The 27,463-nt window shown below is 40.3% G+C and overlaps 1 protein-coding gene across 2 annotated transcripts in view; it reads right to left on the reverse strand.

The window, feature by feature from the left end:
* Positions 1 to 27,463, reverse strand: part of EPHA3 (EPH receptor A3) — a 174,277-nt gene that overhangs the window by 34,403 nt on the left and 112,411 nt on the right. Inside the window, exons 4-10 of one of the 2 annotated variants that reach the window (XM_088158520.1) lie at positions 26,707 to 26,862; positions 25,882 to 26,223; positions 13,961 to 14,085; positions 7,293 to 7,452; positions 5,682 to 5,784; positions 5,163 to 5,230; positions 1,427 to 1,552 (exon numbers count right to left, since the gene is read on the reverse strand). In XM_088158520.1, the coding sequence (XP_088014646.1) occupies positions 1,427 to 1,552; positions 5,163 to 5,230; positions 5,682 to 5,784; positions 7,293 to 7,452; positions 13,961 to 14,085; positions 25,882 to 26,223; positions 26,707 to 26,862 (1,080 nt within the window). Of the gene's footprint in view, positions 1 to 1,426; positions 1,553 to 5,162; positions 5,231 to 5,681; positions 5,785 to 7,292; positions 7,456 to 13,960; positions 14,086 to 25,881; positions 26,224 to 26,706; positions 26,863 to 27,463 lie in introns of both variants that reach the window. The other variant, XM_014888460.2, reaches the window with a different exon arrangement.

A 27,463-nucleotide genomic window follows, 5' to 3' on the forward strand; every position in this document is an offset into this window, starting at 1 on the left:
TTCTCTGATTTCGGAGGCCCTATTTGACAAATTTTGGTTTACTCCTTATTCTACTGTGTGTCTTGACTAGAAACAGGTCAGAACAACCAAGGTGTAACCCATGGCATGATCCTTAGGAACTTATTTTCTAGGTTCATATACTGCATACAACCCAAATTTAGAGAGATTGCATTTGTGAGGTTCCTGAAAGTCTTACAAGGAAACACACTGCTCCTGGACTTAAATTTAGAGTATTCCTTCTTCTCCATCCCTACACAAATTCCCTGTTATGTGCAGTAAGCAGAGCTTTGCTGTCTTAACTGAAGCTGATGGAGAACAGTGCACTCTTGTGGGGCAAAATTAAAACCAGCAAGGAACACAGATTACACCTTTCCATAAAATAACTTCAAACTGAGAACAGTTGAGTAGCTTCAGTAGGAGAGGATGAAAACTGTTCCTTTTTTTTTGCTGGGTGATTCAGGAGATGCACTGAGTACAGTTCCTTGGGTTCTACACTTTTTCCAGCTGAAAAACTTTTGCTGTGCACTCGGAGTCTGTATCTCACATCTCACGGTTTTAATTCAAACCGTATGCTTAGTGAGAAGCCAAAAAACTCAATAATAAAGGAACAAGTATTTTTCAATGGATTAAAAATCAATAGTACTCCTCATAAATGCTTTAATATAGGAGGAAAGGTAACAATCCATGATCTTCTACCTCAATGAGACAATCTGCCACTTCACTTCAAGGAGGAAGCACATATTCTATCAGGAGCTACATGCTCCATTGCAACACTCAGTGTAATGAGAATTTCTTTAATCTGGCTCCTCTGTTATGAAATCTGATCATTTCACCAGCTTGTTTCCTGTAAATCCAACAATCTGTGGCATCTTTATGGCTCAGACAATCAGTTATTGGACAGACAACCCTTCCCTCCTAAATCAATAATTCAAATCCAAAGCAGTGACCAAAATCAATCCAAGGACCAAAGGTCACTGCAGCCTGATGGATGCGTGGTGACTGCTATGAAATGAGTTTGTGGTTTCACCCAAGGCATAATAGTCAAGAGTCCTTTTATGGGGAAAAAGAAAAAAAGAGAAAACATCTTCACAGTTGATAACATTTTCTGTGCTGTGCTGACAGATTTTAAAGAGAAGTGAGAAGTGAGGCTGAATGATCTTTTCCTTTCCAACAGTGGTGCACTTAAGTATGGGCTTAGTGTCCTTTGAAAAGCTGTCTTGCTGTCTCCCTTCTTTGAAAGAAAAAAAAAAAAAAGCGTGTGCCCTTAACTTTGCACTGAAATCAGCTGTAAATGTGACCTGCTAATTTGAAGTCTTTCTAGAACATTTTCTTTCCAGTCACAACAATGAACCTAAAGATATAAAACAGTATACAGATACACACAGCAAAAAGCTACCTTCAGTTCAATATATCTGGTGGTCATTACCTGCTCCAACTACTTTATCAATGGATATATTGGAAGCATCCAGTTCCTTGGCAAATTCATGCACAGCTTGGTTGGGATCCTCATACGTGTGTGGATCTACGTACGTTCTCAGACCTGGGAGCTTTACTGTGTAAAAACAAATTCAGAGAGAAAATGTTACTTAGACTTGAGTAACCTTCCTAAAGAAAGCTCATGAGACAACCAGAAACCAAATGAATAGAAGGCAAAGGTATTCCTCAAATCACGTTGGTTTTTGTGGGTCTTCAGAATCTTAGCACAGAGACACTAATGTACTGCAGAGAAGTGTGACAGCCCGTTTCAAATATCTGCACTTGCAGTATTTAACTGTTTTTCCAATATTAAAATACCACTCACCTCTCCCAGACTTCTACATTTAGATGCTGCCTTATATTGACCCTTCCAAAGTAACAACAAAGGAGCAAGGAACAAAATGTGTTGCTACAGTCAACCTGAAAAGTTCTTAGGAATATATTAAGAAATCAGATTAACTCCAGCTTTTTTTTTTTTTTTTTAAGTCCATGAACAAGATGCATAATAAGAAACTTATACATGAAAAAAATACATCCCTGCTTCAATACCTCTGCCAGAACATACAAGGATGGCAGATGATTGTTCTGAATAAAAGCTGGTTCTAGAGCTTTATTCCCCATCCATCCATGTTATTATTTTGGCCCCCTCTAGAGTTTCCTGGCTAGGGATTGCTGGAAGAGATCATTCCCAACCTCTGCTTCCAACAAAAAAAGCTGCAAGCAAAGCACAGGCTCATTCCCCTTCCCCAGCTCAAAGCCTTGCTTGTGTTTGCAGCCAGTACCTTCTGTGCCTGCCTCTGTTGTACCCATTTTACAACAGGAATATATTTTATTAACAAAAAGTGAAATACCCAGCTTGAAGCTTTCTGCTCCTGACACAAACCCTGCATTCCCAGACATGTATTCCAGCTTTCCCTAACTGTACCAGCTGGTCTTGTAAAAGATATTAACTCCTTCAACAAACACTGCTTTAACCCACTCAGGAATATCCCTTCCAGCTTAGCATTATTATACTGCAGCAATTTTTTCACTGCTAAAATAGTTAAACCTTTTTTTGCTGCTGTTGCATAGATGGGAAAAAAATACCTTTGGACAATGAGAGCACAAAATTGTTCTATCAAACGATGTAAAGCATATGTAAAAAAAAAATTTAAAAAAATCAATTTTATGGGGATTTATTGGCCTCAGAATTGACAAAAAAAAAGATAAATTGAGCTCCCAAGTTAATTGCCTTGAAAACAATGCAAAGTAAGAGCCATGCTCTCAACACAAGGGCTGCGTGTGCACGACATTAAAAGCTGACTGTGTTTCCTTCAAGAGCCTGATGATTACAGCATTACCTGCAAGTAAAACAAAAAGTAATTGGCTGTATATTGCTGTTGGTTAAAAATCTTGTAAATGCTCCTTCCCCTCCATGCTGAATGTACATTACAGGCCCCCTCACATCCCCAATAAAAATAACAATTAAAAGCTTCTGCACTGTGGGGTTTTTGGCTTGGGATTTTTAATGCTGACCCCAGAGGTTCCCAAGATCAGGTGATGGTGGCTGCAAGGAGAATAATCCCTTCACACCAATAATTAAGGGCAGCCTGTGTAGTAACTGGGTTCTGTCATGAAATACAGATAATAAACACGTGCACATGTGTTAAGCTGCACTACTTTACAGCTCATTCTGTGCAAACATCATAATTTACATTTTCATTTTAACAGCACAAATTGCCCTAAAGGTAGCAAAAAAATAAAAGGCCCAGCCAGAGAAGGCAAAGGGAGAGGATCTGAGGAGGTGAAACATTTTTGTTCCTTTGAAGTAATATTATAGGATTTGTAATAAGGCTGCAGGGAATAGTTCATGGCTGGAGCCTTTTTAAAAGTAATTCAGAGTAAACTGACTGAAATAAACCAGCTGCTGTATTTAAGATGCTGAAAGTTTACGACAGCCATGGAAGTTACTTTGTCCTTTCTTAGTTCATAGGAGCAATTTTCCTGTTCTTTGGGAAAGACTGTAACTTGGTAGATTAAAAGTTTCAACAGCCACACATACATACTTACAAATTCTAACAGATAAATATCTGCAAAATCTATGATGCAGAATTTTCAAGAACTTCTAACAGACATACCAGGGCCATGATTGGCTCTGGTCTTACTGCATAGTGAATCAGCATGGCACTACTCAGAAAACAGTACATAAATATCTAAAGCCAAATTAAAAGCAATTTAATCCACAGGAATTTAACAGCACTGACATGCTTAAGAATAGTGATTGCAACTTTCCATTGTGTGGGAGTAAGGAGAGCAAATTCTGACCTGTTATTTGTCTGTGACACTTATTTTACTGGCTGCTTTTATTTTATAACCTCATTAAATTTGGATGATGAAGCATTAATTCTATGGGCCACATGTAACCGTAGAGATTTTTTTTTTGAGAATAGTTGGTTAGCAGTTGTTGGGCTGCAGCTCTTGTATCCCCTGACAGTGCAGGGGAAGGAGACAGAAATCATGGATATTCATGCTCTTGGCTCTCTGGAGATAAGGAGGGGCAGGAAACTTAAAAGAATAATAATTTGAACAGTCAGAGAACAGTTATTCCATTGTCACGAGGATTGGGGAGCAGTTCTAATTTCCAGCTACTGCAGGTAAATCCCTCATTAAAATGTTAATTCACTTATATTTGAGGAGGGCCACCTGATTATGGTACCAGCAACTCTTTTCTTGCTATAAATAGTAGAGTGCCAATGTTGTGTGCAAAAAAAATCCATGTATATTAATGTTCCAACATGCTCAGCAACAGAGATATATTGTATATTGTTGAAAACCATTGTTCCATGGTTAACACAGTATAGCAGGACACTCATCTGCAGCTAAAACAGTTTCAAAGATGAACTACTGCTTCTTATTAAATAAAGCCTCATTAGACATCAAGAATTATGTAGGTTAAGAAAAAGGATTTTCTGGTCTTGGTGTCTATGAGGGGCATTATCTTTGCCTGTAACTATATAAAAATCCAAAGCACAGTGATTAAAAAAAAAAAACAATCGAGTAATCCTCCCATTCCTGATCAGGAATTTAAGCTATCACCTTCTTTTCCCCTCAGCTTCTCCTGCTCCAAAACTATTTTTTTCCCTGTTTTAAGGGGTGTATGGATGGAGCTTTGCCTGTGAGCCAATCTTCAGGATCCACAGCTCTGCTGTGGAAAAGTGTAACAAAGTTATGCACACTTCAAAGAGCATCCAGGATCAGATGATGACTATTATTTGTAGGTGAATTTTGTCAAGCAAACAATTTTCACAGCAGCTTGAGTGTTCATCAAGATGGGTTTAATTGATTTATATTTTGCTTTGGGAGAGAAAAACAGATTTCTCAGACTTTATATAATGAGGAAGTTGCAGCTGCACTCTGGATTTCAGTGATGCACAGCATAATCAATATCACAATTCCAACCACATGCATTGTTTCAACATAGACAGAAATGTTTTGCTCATTACTAACCTGAACACAGATGAAAGAAGGAGAAACAAAGAATAATTGTTTGGGGAAAATCTCCTTACCCACAAGAGAGGGATAATTCTCTTCCTAATATCACCTTGGTTTAAGTGAGATATGGCTCTTATTTTTTTTTTAATTGAAAAATATCAGTTACCTAGGGGATGAATTCAACAGATCTGCATTAAAAGGCTTCAGTAACTTACAATGGCCATTCCCAAAATGCAGCCTTTTCTCATCAGTGCCATGTTTAGACTTCTTGTATCCACAGAATCTACAAGCAACAGAGAAAAAAAAAATTAATACAGAGAATTTTATGTGTTAACTGCAGGTGGAAACAGAATAGAATGTTTTCCCTGCACAATTAAAAGCCTGTTTGAAAGTTTAATGATATTTACATTCTCTGTGCCCTATAGAGGCATGTGATGTTCTCAGGGAATTTGAGGAAATTGGCTAATGAGAGGATTTGTTGATTTTTGACCCCTACAGTTTAATTTTACAATTGCCTGAGAATGTGTTTATAGCATTTTTTAACAACTGCTGCATGATTTGGGCTGCTGATGCTAGCGGGCTCATTACTGACTGTGAGGCAGTGTCTGGAGCTCCTGGGCAGCAGACAAAGGGCTCAAAAAAGCCACACCATGACACCCAACGTGCCATGGTCATCAGAGCCCCTCTGGGACCTGGCAACAGGAGAAAATGTGCAAATCACAGCCCAGACTCACCTCCCAATCAAGACATACACCACCACTGTGAGGAGAATGATGGCCACTGCTGCTGAAATGGCAATCATCACCACCTGGCTGTTCTCACTGGAGATGGAGAACGCTGCAAAGCCAACACAAAAATGTATAAATATAGAATAAACATATAAATAACCTCTCTCACACACACATCTCGTTGATGGCATCAGAATTTACATGCAGATAGGGGACAGACATCATTATACAGCATTTGGTCTCCTGGCAGATATTTAATCCAGGACATAATTTTTCATCAAACAAAAAATTACAAGGGAAGAAAATATAAGACTCCAGCCATCTTTGCCAATCAAAGTTGTTTGTGCCACTCTCAATTTTTTCTCTTGCTAATTGTAGCAACTGCTGGCAAACTGATGCCAATATATAAACATGTACACAAATACAAACATACATGTCATATGTGTGCCACACATACTTTATGTCACGCTCAGTACATTTTCCTTGGCAGGAAATCCCACAACCATCACCTCCACTTCCCCTTCTGCATGATGGGAAGTGCTTTTAGGAGCTAAGTTTCCCAGTTAAGCCTGACAATATCCACATGAAGGCTGTGGAAAGCCAGGGCATTAAGGCACAGATATCTACAGGGAAAACAAGGGCTATTTTCTGCCTTATTTTGGGTATCTCCCTGTGGTCCCTAAGCATGAACCTTTAGACTGGATGACTTTAGACCTCTGGTGTGAGGATCAGTCTCCAGCAGAGACCTCCTGAGCACAGCAGAATTAAAGTCCTCAAGTCAGCTGCCCAAACTGAGCTGGGAGCAGCCAGTCCTGGCCCACACAGGTTACAGAGCTGGGTTACAGATGGGGGTTACATCCCCATCTCTGCCTATTACACACCCACAACTGCACCTGGTCATGGCAACTCGGTAACACAGCAACAAACTTATGCCATTTGTTGATCACCTGTGCAATTTGTCTGCTTAATTTTGAGATGTGCATCACTCATTACTGTCTCCTTCCACGTTTCTACTTTGCCATTTTCCCCTTCTTTTGGTAACACCATTTTGCAGAGGAAACTCATTAACCTCTAAACTGTTGATTTTTTTATCTTTGCAACTGATTTATTCCTTCTTGCTGTAATTGTCCTATCTTGAGTTCTAGTTTCACTGTAACAGCAATTTGTGACTCTTTTTTTTTTAACATGAAGTTTGTTTGCCTTTCAGAATAACAGCTGGGGTGGAGAAGGAAGAAGTGGGGATGAAACACATAATATGTATCTCAAATATACAGAGAATCAGGGTGGAAGGTTTGGCTTGACATTACTGTTTGTTTTTTCTATCACACTTCGTCCCCCAGCAAGAGCCATGGTCTAGCAAGGCATCAATTCTGGCCTGAGGTAGAAGTAAGGTAGGGAATGGAAGAAAACCCCACCTGTGATAGTTCTGGGACACTTTATAGCCTGTTTCAAGCTTAATGACAAAACATGAAGTTATACAGCAATGCTACCAAGAGAGACACATCATAAACAGCTATGAGACACATTTCCTCAGCTAGAAAAGGAGTGAAAGCAGCCATTGAGAGCAGTGAGGAGCTGGGCAGGATGTCAGCACAAGCCATTGGAACAAATACATACAGTCTGGGCTGGTCTCAAACTCGAACTTGCGGCTGCTGGTCCCGTATCCAGCTGCAGTCCGGGCTCGGATCTGGAACACGTAGGTGGTGTCAGGCTTGAGGCCACTGATGGTCACGTTGGTGCCTCGGGCTCTCAGAATAGTATAGCTTGTCTCTTGTTCCTGCTTTTGAAAAAAAACCACATTATCAGATTAAAACCACACCCTAAAAAAAAAAAAAAAAAAAAAAAAAAAAAGAGGTGGCTGATACTGAATTACTACAAACATCCTGGAGGGGACTAGCATATTTTTGAGTATTTACAGCCTAACAAATGCTTGTACAAACATTCATTTTCAATCATCTTTTAACAAGATATCTTAAATCATCAGATTTGCTGTGGTATTGTGCTGTAAATCGAATACTAGACATGCTGAGTTTATGACATTTTATTAAATGGGTTTGCATCATTTTGTCTGTGGTCCCTAATACAACAAGAAAATTATTAAAAGATTATTTAAAAAAACATAAATCAGGTTTGCCTACTGCACTGAACTGGAAGTTGTAACAGGCCAGTTTAGACATTTTAGGGCCCTGCAGAGCTGTTGCAGGATGCAGTTTTTACTGCCTCACATTTTACAAGACAGTGGTTACCTTTATAATAGTCAGAAGGGAAACCCCACTTGGGCTCCTCAGCTCAGCAAAAAGGCAGATTTAGCTGGTTTTCTATTGTGCTATAAAAACTATGAGATAGTTGTGTCCATCCTCATTTGGACAAAACCACACTGAACTCAATCCTGGACTCTGTTCACAACCCCTCTCTGCTTAAGAGTCACCTATGTCTGACATCATGTTTTTTATATAAAACAAGAGGAGGATTGGTTTGTAATTTGGTAAGTTTGGATACACTTCACACTCTGTAAAAAACTAATCCTGATAAAAGTATGTCTCAGTCCCATTGTAAGCACATAATCTCATCATTTAAGCATGCATTTGGAGCCTGAGGTACTGCTTATTTTACTAAAGCCATCTCGTACCAAAAGAGCATTTTTGGCTTCCTAAATATGGCAGCTGGAACTGTCTCAGGGAAAAAAAAAAAAACAAAAAAACCCTCTTGGCCAGCAGCCACACATGTGGGAAACTGTGAGAATCTCAATTGTTTAGGTTCCCCACCATGAACTCTTTTTTTAATTCTGGAGGTGGTGGGGATTTCAAGTGATGCCCTCTTGCTTTGAAGGCTGCGCGAACACTGCAGCCATTGAATCGCGCCGGGCTGAAAGCAGAACGCGCGCGGGCACCTCACCTAATTCTCATCACGTTTTATGGCTTTGCATTAGCTGGTGAGGGGCTGACATTTCAACTCTGACAACACTGGAGTGCCAGAGCACGAGCACAGGGGTTGGAAAATACCCAGCACGCTCATTGCCGGGGCCATTTCACCTCCACGTGTAAAGTTCAAGTGACTGGAGCTGTTTTAGTGTGTTTGTTCCTGTCTGCAGGAATAGAGTCGGGATATTCTAGGTTAGTAGGTGAACATCAGAAACTGCTCACTTTGGTGCTAAAGAAAGCCTAAGTGCCCTGTTCTTGGCAGTCTTTGATATAGAGAAACAGAAATATTTACACCACAGTTAGGGGAATTGCCAGAATCTCCACGTAATATTCAACATTACGCTCGTGAGAAATCATAGTGAAAGGAAAAAAAAAAGAAAGAAAAAGAAACCAAACAAAAAACCAGAAAAAGTAGCTAAGCCTGTGCCTAAAAGTTACCATCCAGAATCCAAACCTCAGATAGGGTGAGCTGGAGCCAGTCTTCAAAGAATGACTATAAAAATGTTGACCATGGCTCATTTTCTTTGCACAGTAAAAGTAAAAAGGAAATCAGCGTTGGACCTCCTCAGAGTTTCCTAATACTTCTCTAAAAAGTTCTCTGTTCTAAATTCAGGGGAGCAAATTTACAGGAAGACACTCTAAAGAGCTAACAGGCTTGTGTAAAATTATTTATTTTTGAACTAACAAAGGCCTAGTATTATAATTTGCAAGCTTTCCTTATCTTGTCATTCAGCTGGATGTAGGCAACTATTTTAATTTCAAAGACATAATAATCTTGTCTTTAAAACACAACATCTTTTGTGTATGCTATGACTGGACATTCATTTTGATCTTGCTTCAGGCTGCTTTTATGAAATGCAAACATTTCCTTCTGGTGCAGATACATACGTGCAAGGGAAAATACAGTCATGGCCCTGTCTGTTAATAATCCACATTGGAACTTGGAAAATAAACCCTTAAAACAATGGTATGGAGGATGTCATGGTATCTCAGTTTATGGGAAGCTTTTTACACACATATTTTGTAAGTCATTTTTTATGTTACTAGTAATCAAATCAGTGCAACACCACATAAAAGCCCAAGTTTATCTTTCTTGAGGATAAAGCAAAACTTCAGAGATACAGCAATATAGCTGCCATAAGCAGAAGGAATACACAAAAAGGAGAGTCAGTCTTTGCCAAGCAGAACTTTAACCAAACACTCCGAGGATAAATTTGAACTTGGATGCACACAGCAATTTCTTCCTGAATATTTCTGCATAGTTTACCAGACACAATCTTTGCTGGGAAGCAAATCCTACTACTGCCAGTATCTCATTTGCAAGTGACATTTTAAAATTTTATGCTTTGTTTTACAAAAACCGTATTTTGGAGACATTTAAAATTGATAGTGGTGGTACAAGTAAGGGTGAATGTTTTGCCCTTTTCCAGATAAGCACAGAAAGTGCTTATCATAGAAGGACAAATATTTTTTTCCATCAGCTTCACGTGCACTTGAGAGGCCAAAACCTGACTACACATTTCTGGGAGGAGGGCACAGTCCTGACACTGCTTCCCTTATTGCCAAAGTGAACTCTTCATGGATATGACATTTCCTACAAGTCTTGTGGAGTATTCGTGGCCTACCTGCATTAACAGCCAGAATAATAACAGTTTAAAAGCAACAAAGTGCATTTGAATATAATGCACTTTTCCAGCCTCAAAGGGCAGAGCTCTGTGTTGGCTGTCACCACTGATCACACAATTCCTATGATGGCAAAAGCAAATCTATTTTAGCAACATGAGCCTGCAGCTGAATTTCATTCATTGTTTGCAGAAGACTCCATCTTAATAAAGTGTACGTGACTTAATTGCAAGCCACATATTTAGCTGAAACAATTAATAGTTTATGAGTGGTATTTAAGAGATGGCTTTTTCCTGTACCTTCACATGACAAGATACTCCTTCAAGAGAACATGATTATATGAGCAAGAACAAGGAGGAAACAAAGAATAGGGCTTGTGCAAAGAAAAAAAATGGCTTTGTTGCTTATGCACTTTGATGGCTGAGACACTTAAAATTCAGCACAGCATTATATGGATGAACTAAACTGAGGTGTCATTTAGTACCATTAACTTAACATAAAATGTTATGCCTTACCATAAAATAAATGCCTAAAAATTCCATATGGTCTCCCTCTGAAAGAAGGTTTTGTTCCTTTTAAAAGTTTTTGAATAAATATTCACTGGGGCTTCATAATAAAGCTCTAAATTTTTTTTTGCAAAAAATACAATTCTATTCCAAACACTGCTTCTGAAAAACTACCACTCAGTTCTTCATGCTATGAAGTGTTCAAAGCCTGGTTGGATGGGGCTTTGGGATAGTGGAAATTGTGGAAATTATCCCTGCAGGGATTGCAGGGGGTTATGACTGGATGATCTTAAAGGTCCCTTCCAACCCAGGCCATTCTGATTAATTCCAAGCAGTTAAAATAGTTTTCTAAAGCTGTAGCTACTAATTTCTTTAGACACATATAAAGTTCTGCTCTTTTGGCTACACAAAGGCAATTACTGGTGAAAAAACCCAAATGAGCAGGTTAATTAACTACCCTCGAGAAACTGAATATATTTCACATATTTTGTGACAATAATCCATGAGAAAAAACTACAAGATATTATAATCTAAATACATGACATTACACTTTTAATTCCAAATCTCTTGTAATGTACTAAATACCTTGCTTAAGACCAGCTTAGCAAAATAATGTCAGGAACAAGATGTATGACAGAATTGGGCTGACCTGCATTGCTCTATTAATGCCCTGGTTTTTAAATTCTAAGAGATGACAAAAGGCATATCAACTGAAAACAAGCAGGATGAAAAAGGAAGGCTCAACACAAATCACCTACCAGCAATCAGGTACAGCTTGTCAGGAGAAACACCCAGATTTACTAACTCTGAAGGGTTTATTTCCACTTAACAGCAGAGGATTTTCTGATAAGCACAACCAAGATGATTTCTGAAGCAGAAAATCAAATGGACTGGACCAGTTTGAAAAGAAACCTCTCCATTTAAAAGAGGAGGGAAGAAAGGGTGCTTAGACTGAACAGCAGCATCTTCCAAAAGTGCAGGAATGAAGAGTAACAACTCTGCATGAGCTGCTCTGGCCCCAGGTATGTCTATCAGAAAATTAGTTTTGAACCTATTACAATTTGCAAAACTAAAAATATGTAGACTCGAGTCTCCTGACAATAAATTTGCCTTTTAGATTTTTTTTCCCTCATAAACCCTTAGGAATAGGCTTCTGACTCCCCAAGGGCCTGCAGAACACATTAAAAACGCTGGTGCCAGAAGGTTGGCTTTTTAAAAGCCTTTTGCTCTAAATGGTCTGGCTCCCATTGTCAAGCACTTGGCTCCCTGGTTTAAGAAAACTGTCTGGTGCATATGAACTCTTGATCACAGACTTCAAAGGGGAGAAACACATGTGCAAGATCAGCCTCCTAAGACTGGTGGGTTGTCTTATAAAGCTGTCTTATGACAACCAATTGCTCCCTGAGAGTGGATACACCCGGTGGGAATAGGAGCTGTGTGCTCTGTCTGTGCAGAAAACAGAGCTGGATGGCAATTTTCTTGAACAGAAAACCCCAATTTCAGTGTAGAAAGATGACCAAAACATTCCATAGCCACACAAGTAAAACTTATTGGTGATTTAATTAAAATTAACTGAATGTGCACAGCAGGGGAAAAATCTCCCCCTTCAGGGCAAGTAAAACCCAAGAGATCACCTGTGCTGTTTTTAGCTGGGGTAGAATTAGTTTTCTTCACAGTATCTAGCTGTGGATTTGGGAATTGCACTGAAAATGGACAGGTTTGATATTATAAAGATATTTTTGTTATTGCTGAGCAGTGGTTACAGTGTCAAGGCCTCTTACACCTTTCCAAAGAGGAGGCTGGGGGTGAACAGGATTTGGGAGGTGACACAGCCAGGACAGCTAATTCCAGCTGAGCACAAAACTCCCATCCCATCCCATCCCATCCCATCCCATCCCATCCCATCCCATCCCATCCCATCCCATCCCATCCCATCCCACATGGCACCATGCAAGGCTGGGGAAGAAGGAGGAAAAGGGGGATACTCGCAGTGATGGCATTTGTCTTCCCAAGTCCCTGACACATGTGATGGAGCCCTGCTTTCCTGGGGATGACTGAAATTGATCCTGCCTCAGTTGAAATTAAAAAAAAAAAAAAAAAAAACAATGTGGAAGTCCACAGATACTGCTCCATCAAGTGAGACTGAGTTGAAATGTTTTGGATGATCTCTTTTTCTCCCACTATCACTAGCATGAGGTATGTTTAGATTTTTACCAAGGTCTTTGAAGGTTCAAGTGCTCACCAAAAAAAAAAAACTCTTCCCAAGTCAGATTACATAAATTTGGGAGAAATCTTACCAGCATTCAGTCTTCTGATTCTTTTTCCTCATATGAAATCAGGTATGAACTATCAACATCACATTGTCCCACTGCAAAGCTCCATGGAAAAAAAAATTCTAAAAATTAACGGAATACTCATGGAGTATTTTTAACAGCATTTCTTAGAGGATATTATCACTATATCTTCTCTGGTATGTATGAAATAAAATAATTATTAGATATGAAGACTGTTAGCAAATGCTCAATTAAACCAGAATTCTGGCCTTTTTTTTCAAAGTTTGTTAACTTTGAAAATCCAGGAGCAATATATCAAACAGAACTATCAGTAGCTCTACCAAAAAATGGCTAATACCACACTTCAGAATCTCCATGGCAATTTATGGTCTTTTCAATTCTACCAGTAAGACCTTCTAAAAACATTCTGTTACAAAGACTTTTCTAAATATAGATCTCTATAGGATGTCTAAGTAAACAGTCGTAAATAAAAGAAAATGTCAACAAAAAGCAGAAGGTAATTTTTCTTTCATTTGTAGTAATTTGCTTACAACTTATGAAGAATTCAGTTATTAATAGAAAGAACTTTCACAGTGCAAACAAGCCCAATAGGCCAGCCAACGTTTTCCAAATATTTTTCATGTAAAAGATGCTCGTGCCACAGGGCATGGACACTGACAGCAGGATAGAACAGCATCATAAGAAAATTTTAATCAAGAAAGTGAGAAAATAAAGTAATGACATATTGATTGTATGACTTTGTGTGGTGGGGATGAGCTTGGTAGACAACACAATGGTTTCACTTTGCATTTCCTGATGTTCTCCTTACCAACAATGGAGCAGTTCCAACACTGAGTGAGGCTGAAGGAACCTGAGCCTTTCTGAAACCTTAACACAAGGCAAGATGCAACGATTTCATCACAGCATTGCTGAGGAAAACCCCTCCCCTTTGATCTCCCCACCTTTTCATAGTATTTGACCTCGTAGTCCAGGATGATCCCGTTGGGATGCTCAGGCTCCTGCCAGGAGAGGGACACGCTGTTCCTGGACGTCCTGTCCTTCCTTATGACCGTGATGGGGGACGGAGCTGCAGAAGGGGCGGGGGAGGAGGGCAGGGAGAGAAGCAAGCCGAGTTTATCTCCATTTTTGCTGTTTTTTCTCTCTTGGTCCCCATGGAACCCGCTGCTCCCCAGCCAAGCTCTGGCCCCTGAGCAGCAGCTGCACTGCAGCCCTGCTCCTGCTGCCTGGGAGCAGCCCAGCCTGGGGAAAATGAGCTGAGATCCCCTCCTGTGCTGGAGCACTTGGCAAGGCAGCAGATGGTTTTGATCTGCTACTACAGTGTAAGCAATGAAATATACTCGGTGGATGAAAATGCAGAGCGCTACCTGTTTGTTATAATGCTGAGGTATTACCATTACCAGGCTCTGCAGAACTCTGATAACAATTTGGTAGCAAAGTCCAAAAGGGTGCTGGGATGCATTTAGGACAAGGAGCTCCTGGTACTCATGGCTGGGAACAGCCATCAGCACAGTTCAGCCCCTTTGGCATCGTTATTTCTTAAGTTCTCCAGATGAAAATTGCTCCCATACACACTTCACTTTCACCACATTTATTTGAAAATGAATAAAAAAGAAAAATCTAAACTGCAAAATAATGTAATTTTTTTATGTGCATTGATCAGGGTTAGGCACGACAGCTGATTGCATACCATGGGTTCACCCGCCACCCACAACTTGGAAATAATATCAATGTTAAACACACTCATAAAAAATCATAATTACTTAAGATTCTTGAACATTGGTTCAGTTTTAGACCACCCAGATCCATAAGTTGTTCCAAGACCAGGTCTGGGTTTCCTGGACTCACTGAAAGCCGTGCAATTTTTAAAAATTATTTTGTTTTGTTTCTTTTGGGTTGACTTCCCACTCCAAATTCTTCTCTTCCATGGCTTTGGCCAAAATTCATCAGATTATATTTTACAGATCACACACTGAAGGTTGTAACTGTCATTAAAAAAAAAAATCTTTTACTAATAAACAGCCTTTTATCTTAACATGTAAATAAAATCTGTTTATAAGTTCAACATTTGCTATCCTAATAAAAAGGCTCTAGAGCTGATCTCAACAATTTAGTGTCAGCTGAATCCTCTGAAGCTTTTATAGTTCATATAAAACTAGCTGCATTTTACAGGCATTGCATGCTTCAGCCAGTGCCCTTTCTGTTTGGGTTTTCATTTTTGCAAAAGAACTTTTAATAGTCAGGAGAGAAAAAAAAAAGAAGAAAATGAAAGAAAAAGAAAGGTTTTAATTACGGTGAGTTTTTGAAAATTCATTCTGCTTTTGATTTTGCTAAACTTCCAGGAAAATATACTTTCTAATCCCAAGTTATAACCTAAGTATTGAAATCCTCCTTTAGCAGAGTAGAGGTTCCACTTTGTCATGTTCATTCCAGGCTGAACACATCCTCTGAACAGCATTTTCACATTTCACACGCTTCACAAAAGATTAAATACTGGCAATTTTTTTTTTTTTTCCTTTCAGCAGGAGGAATTTATCCCGAATTTAAATTCCTAAAATCAATTTGGGAGAAGTAGACAGGATTTGTGTGCAACAAACATCCTTCAGCAATTCCACTTGAATTTCACAAACCAGTGCCAGAGCCAAAACACAAAGTGCTTAGCAGGCTGAACTTCCCTGCTGTAGCCAGCTCCATGGGAACTCATATATCCATACGTGCTGCTTTTATGCTCTCCTAAGTCATTTTTATGTCTTCTTTTAAAGTCAAGTTATTTATCTCTTTTTCTTTTTTTTTTTTTTTTTGGTATGTGAATGGATTGTCAGGCCCAGTACCCAGCTGGTAACATTTCCCATTAAGGTAAAATTAATACTGATTTTATGAATAATTAATATATGATTAACAGAAATGGCTTTTCCCCTAATAAATTATGGTAATTTTGCTCTAACAGATTCTCAGGGCAGGCTGAAACAATCTTGAATGCTCCAATAGAGATAAACTTTAAAAAAAAAAAACAAAAAAAGCTTTCTTCTAACGCAGTATTAATTATTTTGAGCTCATTTGCACACATCTCTGCAGATGCTACCAGTAACTTATCTCACAGCAGTTTATTAGAAAACACCTGCTCTGCAGTTATCAATAACATTATAAAACATTCATATACCTCCCCTAATCCCTAGGGGTCCCAAAGCTGCTCAGAAATGAGACATCCAGAGTGTCTGGAAGAGCCAGCATCCCACTGCACGGGCTCAGGGAGGGGAGATAAATAATCAGTGTTTCAGCCACCTTCAATCCCACACCAAGGTGAGATAAAATGGAGAAAATTCCCAGCACAAAACCTTCCTTTGCCGGACAGTGACAAGCTGGACTGTCACAGGTTAAAATTTTAATGGATTCTTTATGGTTTTTTTAGCTACACCTGTTAGGTGGGTTGGAAAAGTGCTGGAAGTCTTGAACCCAATTAAAGAAAATACCTGGTTCAGATAACTTCCAAGTTTATGCTTAAATCTACTGCAACCAATGAATTTGGGATACAATAAGAGTTAAGGTAACCTGAATATGGCCTCAACCCAGGGCTGGAGTGTGGTTCAGAGAAATAACTTGACTTTTGGACCACTTAATTAATTTCTTTTTGTACACATCCTCAGAATACAATGTAAAACTTATTAAGCTCTGTTCTAAAGACTGTCTAAACAGAAGTCAGCCTTGATTTCCTTTCTGTAACATCAGAGCAGCTCAGTTACTGTATTTTACTATTTAATTGGAAGTGTCTGAAAATCCAGCAAAGAGAAAAATCAAAGTAAAAGCAGTAAACATTATAAACCATTAAACAGTGAAGGTATCACCATGTGCAACAATGCTTAGACTTTAGTCTTCCATCTGAGGAAGACAGAATCAAGAGTTTCCTCCAGATAATTAAATAAACTCAATAGGATGAGATCGAATTCAAAATCAGGCTACAAAAAGGAAGAGCAATACGTGATATTTAGAACAGACATTTTTCATCGAATTTCCATTCTTTTTCTATCTTAAATTGAAAATTAAAAATGAAATTTCTATCTTAAATCCGCAGCACCCACTGACAAAACAAAATTTGCACTCTGGGTTAGCAAATAATGAGACATTATGAAGCTTTTTAGGATAAACCGAAATTTTAAAAACTATGTGAAAGTATCAACAAGAATGCAAAAGTTAAATTTAGAAAACTTGCATTTGAAGGTAAAATTTAAGGAGAGTACTTTTCCAGACTAAGAAGATGCTTCAGTGATTTTTTAATTAATCCCATGTCTCGTATGCCTCTAGGTATTTACATTTTTATGGATATTTTGATTCATCTATTAGTAGCCAGCTTCTTCACTTGAATAAGAGCTGGCTTTTCATGACTAACTTTAGGCTTGTATGGCCATGTATGAAGAGTTTTAGTCTCAGCAGTCCCATGCAATGCACAGAGAGGCATTTTTGCACATCCCATGGTTAGAATCTGTCTGGCACTGCAGCCTAACTGCTTTAAGCACTTAACAGGAACCTTGAAAACTCCCTGGAGTTAAGAGGGGAAATGTACTTGGAGCTCTCGGTGTTGTTAGGTAGCATTTGTGACAACTGGGAATGTGGATGTTGAAAAGGCAACAAACACAATGATTCAGGGGGCTTAGGCTCAAGTGTAAAACCTCCTCAGTCAGGACTATTAAAGGTGCAAGCAAATAACATGAAGGATCTGTAGAGACGACAATAAAACTCTGCTCAAATTGATTTCCCACTGAAACTGACCCCAACAGATGATTTGTTTTCCTCCAGTTTAATAGCAGCTATATATAAATTTCCTTATTGACTTTTTCCTTATTCCTTGGTTATTGTTTTCATATGTGACTGGCTTACAGATGTATAAATGCACTGAAAGAAAATTCCCTGTCCTGTGACAGGGAGAACTCAGTATTAACTCTGGGAAGGCACATGTGTACAACTGCTGAAACATTTAGAGTCCTATTGTTCCTGGCTTAGGTTTCGAGGTCACAAATTAAATTTTAGGAAAGGATTTAATTCTAAAATGACTCACAGCTCGCTTCCAGCTTTTGCTTGCAAACAAGAGTAAAATATGCCTTGCCTGGGATATTCCAAACTATGCTGAAAAATGGTGACCAAGCAGAATTGACTGTGTTACTCAATTTTCAACTTCTGCCCTGCTGAACAAATGGAAAGCTTGTTGCTTTTTTTTTTTTTCTTTAGAAAACTGATGCTTTTATTATCTAATCATAATACTGTAATCTGATATAACCTATAAATTTGCTTTAATGTCTATGATGCCCCCAGGAGGTAACGTGGAACAAGAGCAGTAAATAAAGATCATAACCTGAAAATTAAATCTGCATTCTCTGACAGTAGGATCCACTGGGACTCAAACCTAAATCTGCCAGTCTTAGAGGACCAGCATCCAAACCACAAAACTATCCAACAATCCAAAGTAGAAAAACCAGTGTTTGAATGAACAAACTGATCTCTCACTTGGAGGCAGTTTCTCTGGGACACTGGAGCCACATCCACAGTCAGGACATGAGAGAATTTACCACGGTGCTGAGCCTGGCACTGCTCTTAATGCTCCACACACACATTTTGATTCATGCAAAACCACCCAACATCTGGGTTTTTTTGAGAACCAACCTTGTATCTTTGGGTTTAACCCATCAATTCCACTATTCAATTTGTAAGAGTCCCAAGTACTGACTTGCAAATCAGTATAATGATGTCACAGCTCCATGATGTGATCACATTGACATGAATCTGTGAACAGCTCTGCTTGCACTTGGAATCTTTGACATCTCCAGCATCTAATCTGGGGATTGGTGTAGAGGGGTTTATGACAGAAGCCTGCTCACAGAAAGCAGGACCTGCCCTGTTTTCAACCTTCTCTGGCTGCACTCCTGTTCACTTTCTCTGTTCAGCACTGCTGCAGGATTGTGCTGAAGCAAGCAAGGCACATTCCAAGAAGGTCCCCAGGTGCCTCCCAGGAGGCAGGAGGAAACAGTCCCACTTTAACAACTCTTTGGAAACCTGCTAAACCCTACAGGCTGCTCCTCCAGATACAATTCCCCACCCCTTCAAGGCACGTGCAGGCAGAGCCCTTTGCCCTTTAATCTCCAGGACACGTAGTTAAACCAAGCACAGTGCCTGTGTTTGTCCTCCTGCACCTTCTCCTGGAGCTGGAGCAGGCTCCATCTATTTTTACGACCTGGGCTGTAAAATGCCACCTGATTCTGTGACATCACTGGGTGACCATCAGCCTGAAGGTGATGTGCATCAGGGAGTCCCCTCATCCCACACCAGCAAAAAGCCCTCACACCAGCCCCAGGCTGGATCCTGGTGGGATTCCATCCTAAGGAAAGGGGTGAAAAGGCTCCCATTTAATGGGAGAAGGGCTATCAAGATCACATTTGCACACGTCAAAACGTGGAAGGAAAGAAATAGGACAAAACTTCAAAGGCAAGCACAAGCAGGCTGTGGATGCATTGGATGAAACAAAGCTGGGCACATTTCTCCCAGAAACAGGAAAAAAAAATTAAAAACTGGTTGGTTCATGGCCGTTCTAATGGATGACTGTCTGCATTATGGCAGAAGTGCCCAAATGCATCTGTGAAAGGCTCCAGCCTGTGGTTACAGACTCCAGAGTGGCTGCAGGCATTTCACAGGTGCTGTGGAAGAAAGACTGCAGGGAACTGGCAAGGGGGAAACAAGCAGCTTCAGCAGGAATTACACCAAAAGGCAGCTGCTTGATTTCCCTCTCAAGTGCAGGGAAAGGCAACCTTCTGGGCAGCAGCTGTCACTGGACAAGTGATTATCAGAGATCATTTCTCACTTTTACAAATAAACTCTAAATTAAAAGAAAACGTCATTAAGGGTAGTGCAATCATGCTCTTGCTTCTCCCTCTTTTTATTAAAGGAGATAGCAAATGCTTCCCCCAGAGCAAACAAAACATTTGATTTGCTCATGTGTTTAACACATGTATAATAAGTCATGGAAATGCCATGTCCATTTGGGGAGGATCAGACTGCACAAGGCACTACTCGCTTCAGAAACTGAAAATTATGGTGCTGTGGCATTCCCAGCTGTTATTTCAGAGAGGAGACAAATGCTGGATGTGCTTTCATAAGGATTCATCCCAAAGGTACTCACAACACAAATGTTATTCTTTCTGCTCTCTGTTGAGGTGGTGATGGTGGGAGCTTTGCAATAGTTCATATTTTTCACAGAATGTGTTAAGACCCTATCAGTTTAAATAAACTGTTTTTCTTTGCCTTCCCTACCCCTTTGTTACATTTACCTTAGAGGATTTTAGAGCCTCACATTTCCTGGTGTGAAGCGTTCAGAAAGAAGAATTTATTCACCATGCTCACAACATCAACATTCAGGTGCTGAGCAAGCTTTCCCTTTCTGTGATACTTCAATTATTTCCTCCACCAGAGAAATCCCATGCCCAATGTAAGAAAATACTTAAGAACTATCTCTGAAAAAGCCATTATTCAAAATTGGACAAGGCAATCGCCCTCAAATGAGTAACTTATGATACAAAATATTTTCTCTCCTTTTAAGTAATCACCAAGAGCTCCTGAACTGATCTGTCAGTAAGTCTTTTCCACCTGGTAAGAACACACTATGAAAAGAATCAGTATTGCTCAAACTTCTTGCCCTGTCATTTGGAGCAATTGCTTTTGTGGAGGTTCATCAGGAAAGAAGAACCTATAAGAGAAAAGACTTGAAAGGTGCTGACATCCTTGACTTGCTTTTGGATTTGGCAATGATTTCGTATTTTTGATTTAAAACATTTTTTTAATATACATAGAGATAATTTAATACATATATATATATATAATAAGAGATATATCTAATTTAATATATATAGAGATACAGTTTACTAAAAGGAGTGCTAAAAGTGCTACCTTTATTGCTGTAGAAGCTGACACTTACTACATTCATAATTTCCATTGCAGGAATAGTCCTCAAACCCAAAGAAACAATTTTTCCCATCTGTCCCTAGCTTGCAAATTGCCTAGAGGGAATTGCTTCAAAAAGCAAATTGATAGCTCTGTTTACAATCAAGAGGAACACAATTTCCCTCGGTGCTTACTGAGAATGCCAGCACAGATAACAGAGAGAGACAGAAGTCTAAGGTTTATTATTTAACAGAGGACTAAGCATCCTGCTTACCTACACTTCCTCATTTTTACTCTTGTACCAAACTAAGACATCAAATGAGAAAGACAAACAGAAGCAATCAGAGAAAACCATTCTGCTGAATGACTGCTGAAGAAAATATCACCGTGATCTGTGGAAAAGCTGACTAAAAGCTCTGAAAAACTCTCAGAGCCACGAAGTTCACCTGGGAACTTTCTGCCAGGTCAGGAGAGCTCACACAAGGACTGAGCAGGCACTGAGGAGCCCAAAGTGTGTCACAGACTTGGAAGCCTTGGCAGAGCTTCCTTGGATGTTCAGGGGAAAGGGATCAAAGCCTTTGCAGGCAGAACATCTCCAGCTAATAACAGGCTATGCATGGAGTGACATTGTTGAAACACTTCCCTTTTATATCCCTAAAGGAGTTTTATTGAGTTAAAATGATCCTTGAATAGCCTCTGGGCTGAACTGTAAAACACATTTGAAGAGCGTAAAATCTTTATTTATGCCAGGAATGTTTGAAACTCAAAAGATAAATGTCATTCAGGAAAACAAGCATGTCCTAGGTATTCAGTACGTAATGGGGCACAGCTGTAATAACAGTCAGTGAACCAGAGACTCCCTACATCATGTCATTAGCTCACTTTTAATAAGTCTATCTTCTTGTCCTTTTTATAAGGGCCATAGGGAAAGAAAGAAATATATCATCCCCCAAACATCTGTGCCTCTCTCAAATTGTCTCTCTTAGAAGACAGATCTACTTAAGGGACTTGCCTTGGGATATAGGTTGTAAAGTGCACATAACCCTCTCTAAATATGGATTTTATTTAAACGGGGAGCATCACACATCATTTGTGAGCTGCTGAAGACAGTGCAGTGGGGGCTGAGCACAGAAATAGCATCAAAGTACCTGCAAATAATCAAATACATACACAGAAACAAAGCTTGGGGCTGAACTTACTCCCTTGAAGCCAGAGATTTCAGGCAAATAAAATTCTGGTTCTGAAGAGGTTTTAACAAGGCTTCCAATGAGCCACAGAAGTCTCTACTTAAAACAGGACTGAAAAGTGGACTGGTTCTTTGTCCATTGTAAATATTTATCCCTCCAAGCTGAAATGAACATGTGGCTTGGAATTTTCAATGTCACCGGGAGATGGAGATGCTGCAAACCAGCCATGTCTGCCCTTCAACACTCCTCATGATCCTCCTTTCTCTATCTACTGGTTACTTTTGTTCTCAAGGTTATTTTTTAAAAATAATTTTCATCCTGGCCTCTTGTAAAAACTCTGTAGTGCCTTATTGGTTACTTTCTCCTTAAGCAAACTGATTTCCTATGGCTTTTCATGCCTGGGTTCAATGATTAAGCAAGATGAATAAACAAGTTACATGGCTTGTTCTTCTTTCTGGCCTTTAGGACTATAAAAGACAAAAGGAGGAGACTCCAGATAATCAAACTACTGCTTGTCTAAGGTGATATAAGACAGATCTGGAGTTTTGTTATTATTTATAATGTAGCTTTGCATAAGATGCCTCAGTTTGCATGCAGGGGTGGCTGCTCTCTAAGCTTCCTCTAGGAAAAGTCCCTGACACAAAAAGGAATCAAAATTCTACAGGTGCACAACTGACCTGTGGAGAAGCCAAAACTCAGGGTTAGGCACTTTTAGGCTTGATAAGCACACTCACTTTCTACAGTTATTAGGAAAACACTGACATTTCTAGCCAAAATTCAGGCCACAAAAAACCTTCCATGTTTCCTCTGTAGAGATCCCTCTTTATTCTCCAATTTATTTACTTTTGGCACCTATCTGCATCCTGCCTGAATTGTGTGGAAGAGCTGAGGACAGAATTTGAAGAAGTCTCTTGTTAAGCTTTGTCCCCTTTGTTCCTCTGCTGATGCCAGGGTATGTGACAGCACAAAACTCTTTGGAATTGGTTTAGTGCTGGCATTGCATTATTGCAGCTGAATTTAGTTGCTACCACCTTTTGCAGCTGCACTGTTGAGACCTTGGGTTAAAAGGCCTTAAGTCCTTAAGAACTGAGCTCCATTTAAAGCTGTGCTTTTAGTGATCAAAAGAAAACAATCTATTCTATTATCAATGCAATAAAGACTGAGGTATTAGGGGAAAAAAAGGAAAATATTTGGGGATGGGCATGAGCAGATTGGGAAAACACAGCAAATTTAATTATTCTCACTAAATTTTGATGTTAATAATAATTTTTCTGGAAGCATGAACACGGAATCATCAGAAATAATGGAAGGGGTAAGAGTTCAGGAAGACACACAGGCAAAGTTGGTGTTTTGAGACAGAATATCCAGATTGATGTGGAGCAGCTGCCAGGAAAATGTTCTTACAAAAAGAGGGTCATAGACTTGACCCTCTTGTTCCCATCTACCCTCTACAGGGGTTTTCATTTTGCTCCTTCTGCTTGCTCTGTCCCATGGCCCCTCTGGTCTAACCTGGATTTGTGACCCCTCACAGCAGCCCAGACCCATTTGGATATGGTACATGGAAATTAAGGATAAAGCTGCAGAAAAGCTCTCTTGGGACAGCATTCTAGACCTTACAGAGTTAAAAATGTGCTTCTGATATATCCCTTTTTGGTATCTGACCAGTGAGGGAATGGAAGACAAATTATATTTTCATAATTATACTTTAAGAGACTGCTTATATACATACTTAAGGTCTAATTTTAACAACTTGCAGAGCTTCTAAGGGAATTCTAGTACAGTAAACCAATTGGCACGATCAAGAGATAGCACAATTAAACCTGTACTAACCCACCTAAATGTACTTAAAGAAAAAATGGGTTATGCATAAAATAGAAAATAATCTGCTTAAGCAGCCTGTGGGTTAGTGCACAGAGCTGCTATTGCCAGAAATGCTTTGAGTTTGCCACATCCCAGGCACTGTGTGCTCCACAACAAAACCAAAATCCACCTTGGAGTGCAAAGGCAGCAGCTCTGGGCCCTAGGGAAGCACACTGCAAAGCAGGAGGCCTCTGCAGAGAAAGAACTTCCCTGATCCTGGATAGTTTATTTTTTTTCATTGTCCTCAAGTGATTTCTAACTGCTGTGGTGATGAACAGGCTGAAAGGCAACACCTTTGAGAGAAGAAACAGAAGAGGGCAACCCAACAAGGATGCTCCAAGTCACTGATCCTAAAATCCAAAACAATGAACTATAACAGTAACAGATTGAATGGAAACAAAATGCAGGTTCCAGAGCTGAGTTGGGTAGATTCACCTCTGTGTGACAACTGCACAATTAGACAGCCCCCCAGAGCATTGGGAAATGCAGTGACTGGGGTCAGGAAATATTCTCACATTTTTACACCTCCCACTACAGCTGATCTGTGATTTCAGGAGAAAACATACAGCCTCTATAGTGAAAAACATTGCAATAACACAGCCCACCAGGAGGATGCCTTCTTGGAACAATGTCTGCGGTTTCAGGAAGACAGAACTGGAAGTATTTTGGGGACATGGTGTGGGATGGGAGGCCGTGGGAGGAAGCTTACTGAACACATCCACGTTTTCTGTACAAAGCCTCCTGATGGAAGCTGCATGGAGCACCACCACGGAAATTTCAGCATCTAGTCTCTCTCTTCACTGGCAAACATTGCTCCTAAAAATTTTACACCTATCCAAATGCCAGGGAAGAGTCTAGATTGTTCCCAGCTTTCAGATGAATGGAGCCATGTCAAATGGCAGAGCAGTGCAGCCATGGCAAAGGCTCTGATCCAGCAGGCAGGGCACACTGCCCTGCCCATGCAGGGCCTCCAAGGCTTTCATAAGTGCTCACAGAAGGAGAGCAGCCCTTTTGTACCCCATCAGCTGTGACACCACGAGCTAATTCAGCATTCAGCTCCACACCCCCATCATGTTGGCAATAATTCAGAGTTGGTGAGACAACATGTAAAGGAAAAAAAAAAAAAAAGAGCTATGTTTTAAACCTCTCTAATTTAATGTTAGCTTTTTTATGCATCTAACATCAAAGCCTTTTTTCACTTCTATTTAGTCAAAATTAATCACTAAGATTAGTACAGTAATTTATGTTGGACATTATTGAAATGAGTGTTTTATTAAAATCTGGTTTTATTAATAAAACACATTCTGGATAAGGAATCATGTGAGCCTGCTATTAGAGACTATTAACTGGGAACTGGGAGTTAATCATAACAGTCATGCTGCCAGGGTTCTCTGAGAGAAACACACACTGGGTTTGTTCCTGCTTTTACTTTTATAGGAATATGTGGAGGGGCTCACAGCTGGTCTGTGAGCCAGAGAGGGTTAATGAATAAGGGTGATTTCTGAAAGGAATCTTATCAAGGCTGTTGGCCAAGAAGAGAAGAAGGAGATAAGCAGGAAAGAAAACCTGCAGCTGGGAAAAGCATTTTTGGAAAAGTCTTGTGAAAAACAGAGGTGGAGATGGTTTTGCACCGATCAATGTTATGTTGATCTATTGTAACCAACGAACAAAGCTTAAACTTTGTAGAGGGTATAAAAGACAGCACGCTGTTGTAATAAACGGCATATTTGCCTTCTGAAATGTAGCGTGCCTATTTGTGTGCCCGCCCCAACAGCGACAGGAATACCCAAATCAACCAGTGACCCCAGCACAGAGTAGGATTTGTACATCGAGGAGAGGAAGCACAGGACGCCCAGAACCCTTCGGACAAAGCAGAGGGGCAGCAGCAGGAGACTCACCCGCCTGGTTGGTGGTGATGCTGACGGCAGCAAACTGCCTGGGCAGCGTGCTGAGGTGCGAGACGCCGTTGAGGGCGTCGATCTCGAAGGTGTAGTTGGTGTGTGCCAGCAGGTCCACCACGGTCACCGTGGTGTTGGTGAGCCCGCTCTGCCGCGGCAGGAACCGCACGTCGCCGCTGCAGGGCTCGCACGCCCCGCCGCCGCCGCCACCGCCGCATTTCCTGCAGACGATGTTGAAGGTGACATCCTTCCTGCCCCCCGTGTCCAGAGGCCAGCTCCAGTCCAGGATGACCGAGGTCTCGTTGATGTTGGAGATCACGTTCCGCGGGGCAGAGGGCGGTCCTGCGGAAGGGAACATCAGGGAATGAGATTTTTCTCCCCAAGGATGCTCCGAAATGGGAGTAACAAGGGCGCAGAAAATATAAAAGTGAAAAACATTAATAACCAAACTCTTCTGGTTGTTTCCTGTGGAGACTCCTGAAATATTTCACTAGATTACCTAGGCTAACAAGAAACCATGTTTTCTTATAAACAGAGAGTCCCCTCAGGGCGCACTTCAGGACTGAGAGCTGACAGTACTGGTAGCAACACAAAAATCCCATTTCTCCTTCTCGAGCCTGACAGGGTACAAGGAGGAGAAAACGAAAACAGAAAAGACTCAAACCCAGCCCACCAATTTCCAGCAGCCTGTCCAACACTCGGGAAGACAGGAGAGGGAGTGGATGGCTGACTGCAGTGGGACATGAGAAGAAGCAAGCGAGCGAGCTGTGGAGGTACAGATGGAGCAGCAAGAATGACAGCCCCGAGCAGAATGATGCTACTCACTGGTGCAAGCCATGGATGGAGGGTCTTTCTCAGAGCGAAAGTAATTCTTTTCACACCTGCAGTTCAGAGATGCATCTTCGTAGGTGGAGCTGTGGGGGGGACATTTGGCACACTTCACATTGCCAGCAGAGGCTTTGTAGAACCCAGCTCGACAGGCTGCAAAGGAACAGGGATAGAGCTTTAAATTCCATGGACATCTTGATTCTAACTTGTGACCGCTGCCCTGGAACCTACCCATATGTGGATCACAGTTTGCAGACAGATTTACGGTCTAAAATTACAGATTTTTCTCATAATCAGAGCTGACAGAAATAAAATGTCTTGGTAGAATGGAGTTCATGCATCAGCTCGGATTTGCATTTAATTTTGCCTGGAAAACAAAACAGTGTATTGCACCACTAGGAAGAAACATTTTCTATGCTTAATTTTGAGAACTTCACTCCTTTTTCTTCTCTTCTGCTTAATTTACCAAAACACTGGCCTTATCCTGCATAAGAAACTAACTTTATCCTCTCTCTGCTGCTAACAATTTCTTACAACAGCATACTGATTGTAAAATACATCTCTTCAGTTCATCAGGTCAGGAGTAAGCAAGTCAAAACCAAGAAAATAACCTGAACAGAGAAAGATCTCTTCCATTTTTGAATGCTCATGTCAATGAGCTGCTTCAGGTACTATCAGGAACTTGCATGACCTATATAAGAAAGATTTTTGGGGGGTTAGCAAAGACTTTAGATGGGCAGCCTGAGGTGGGAAA

This window comes from Sturnus vulgaris, chromosome 2 (assembly GCF_052056855.1).
Source record: "Sturnus vulgaris isolate bStuVul1 chromosome 2, bStuVul1.hap1, whole genome shotgun sequence".
NCBI lineage: Eukaryota > Metazoa > Chordata > Aves > Passeriformes > Sturnidae > Sturnus > Sturnus vulgaris.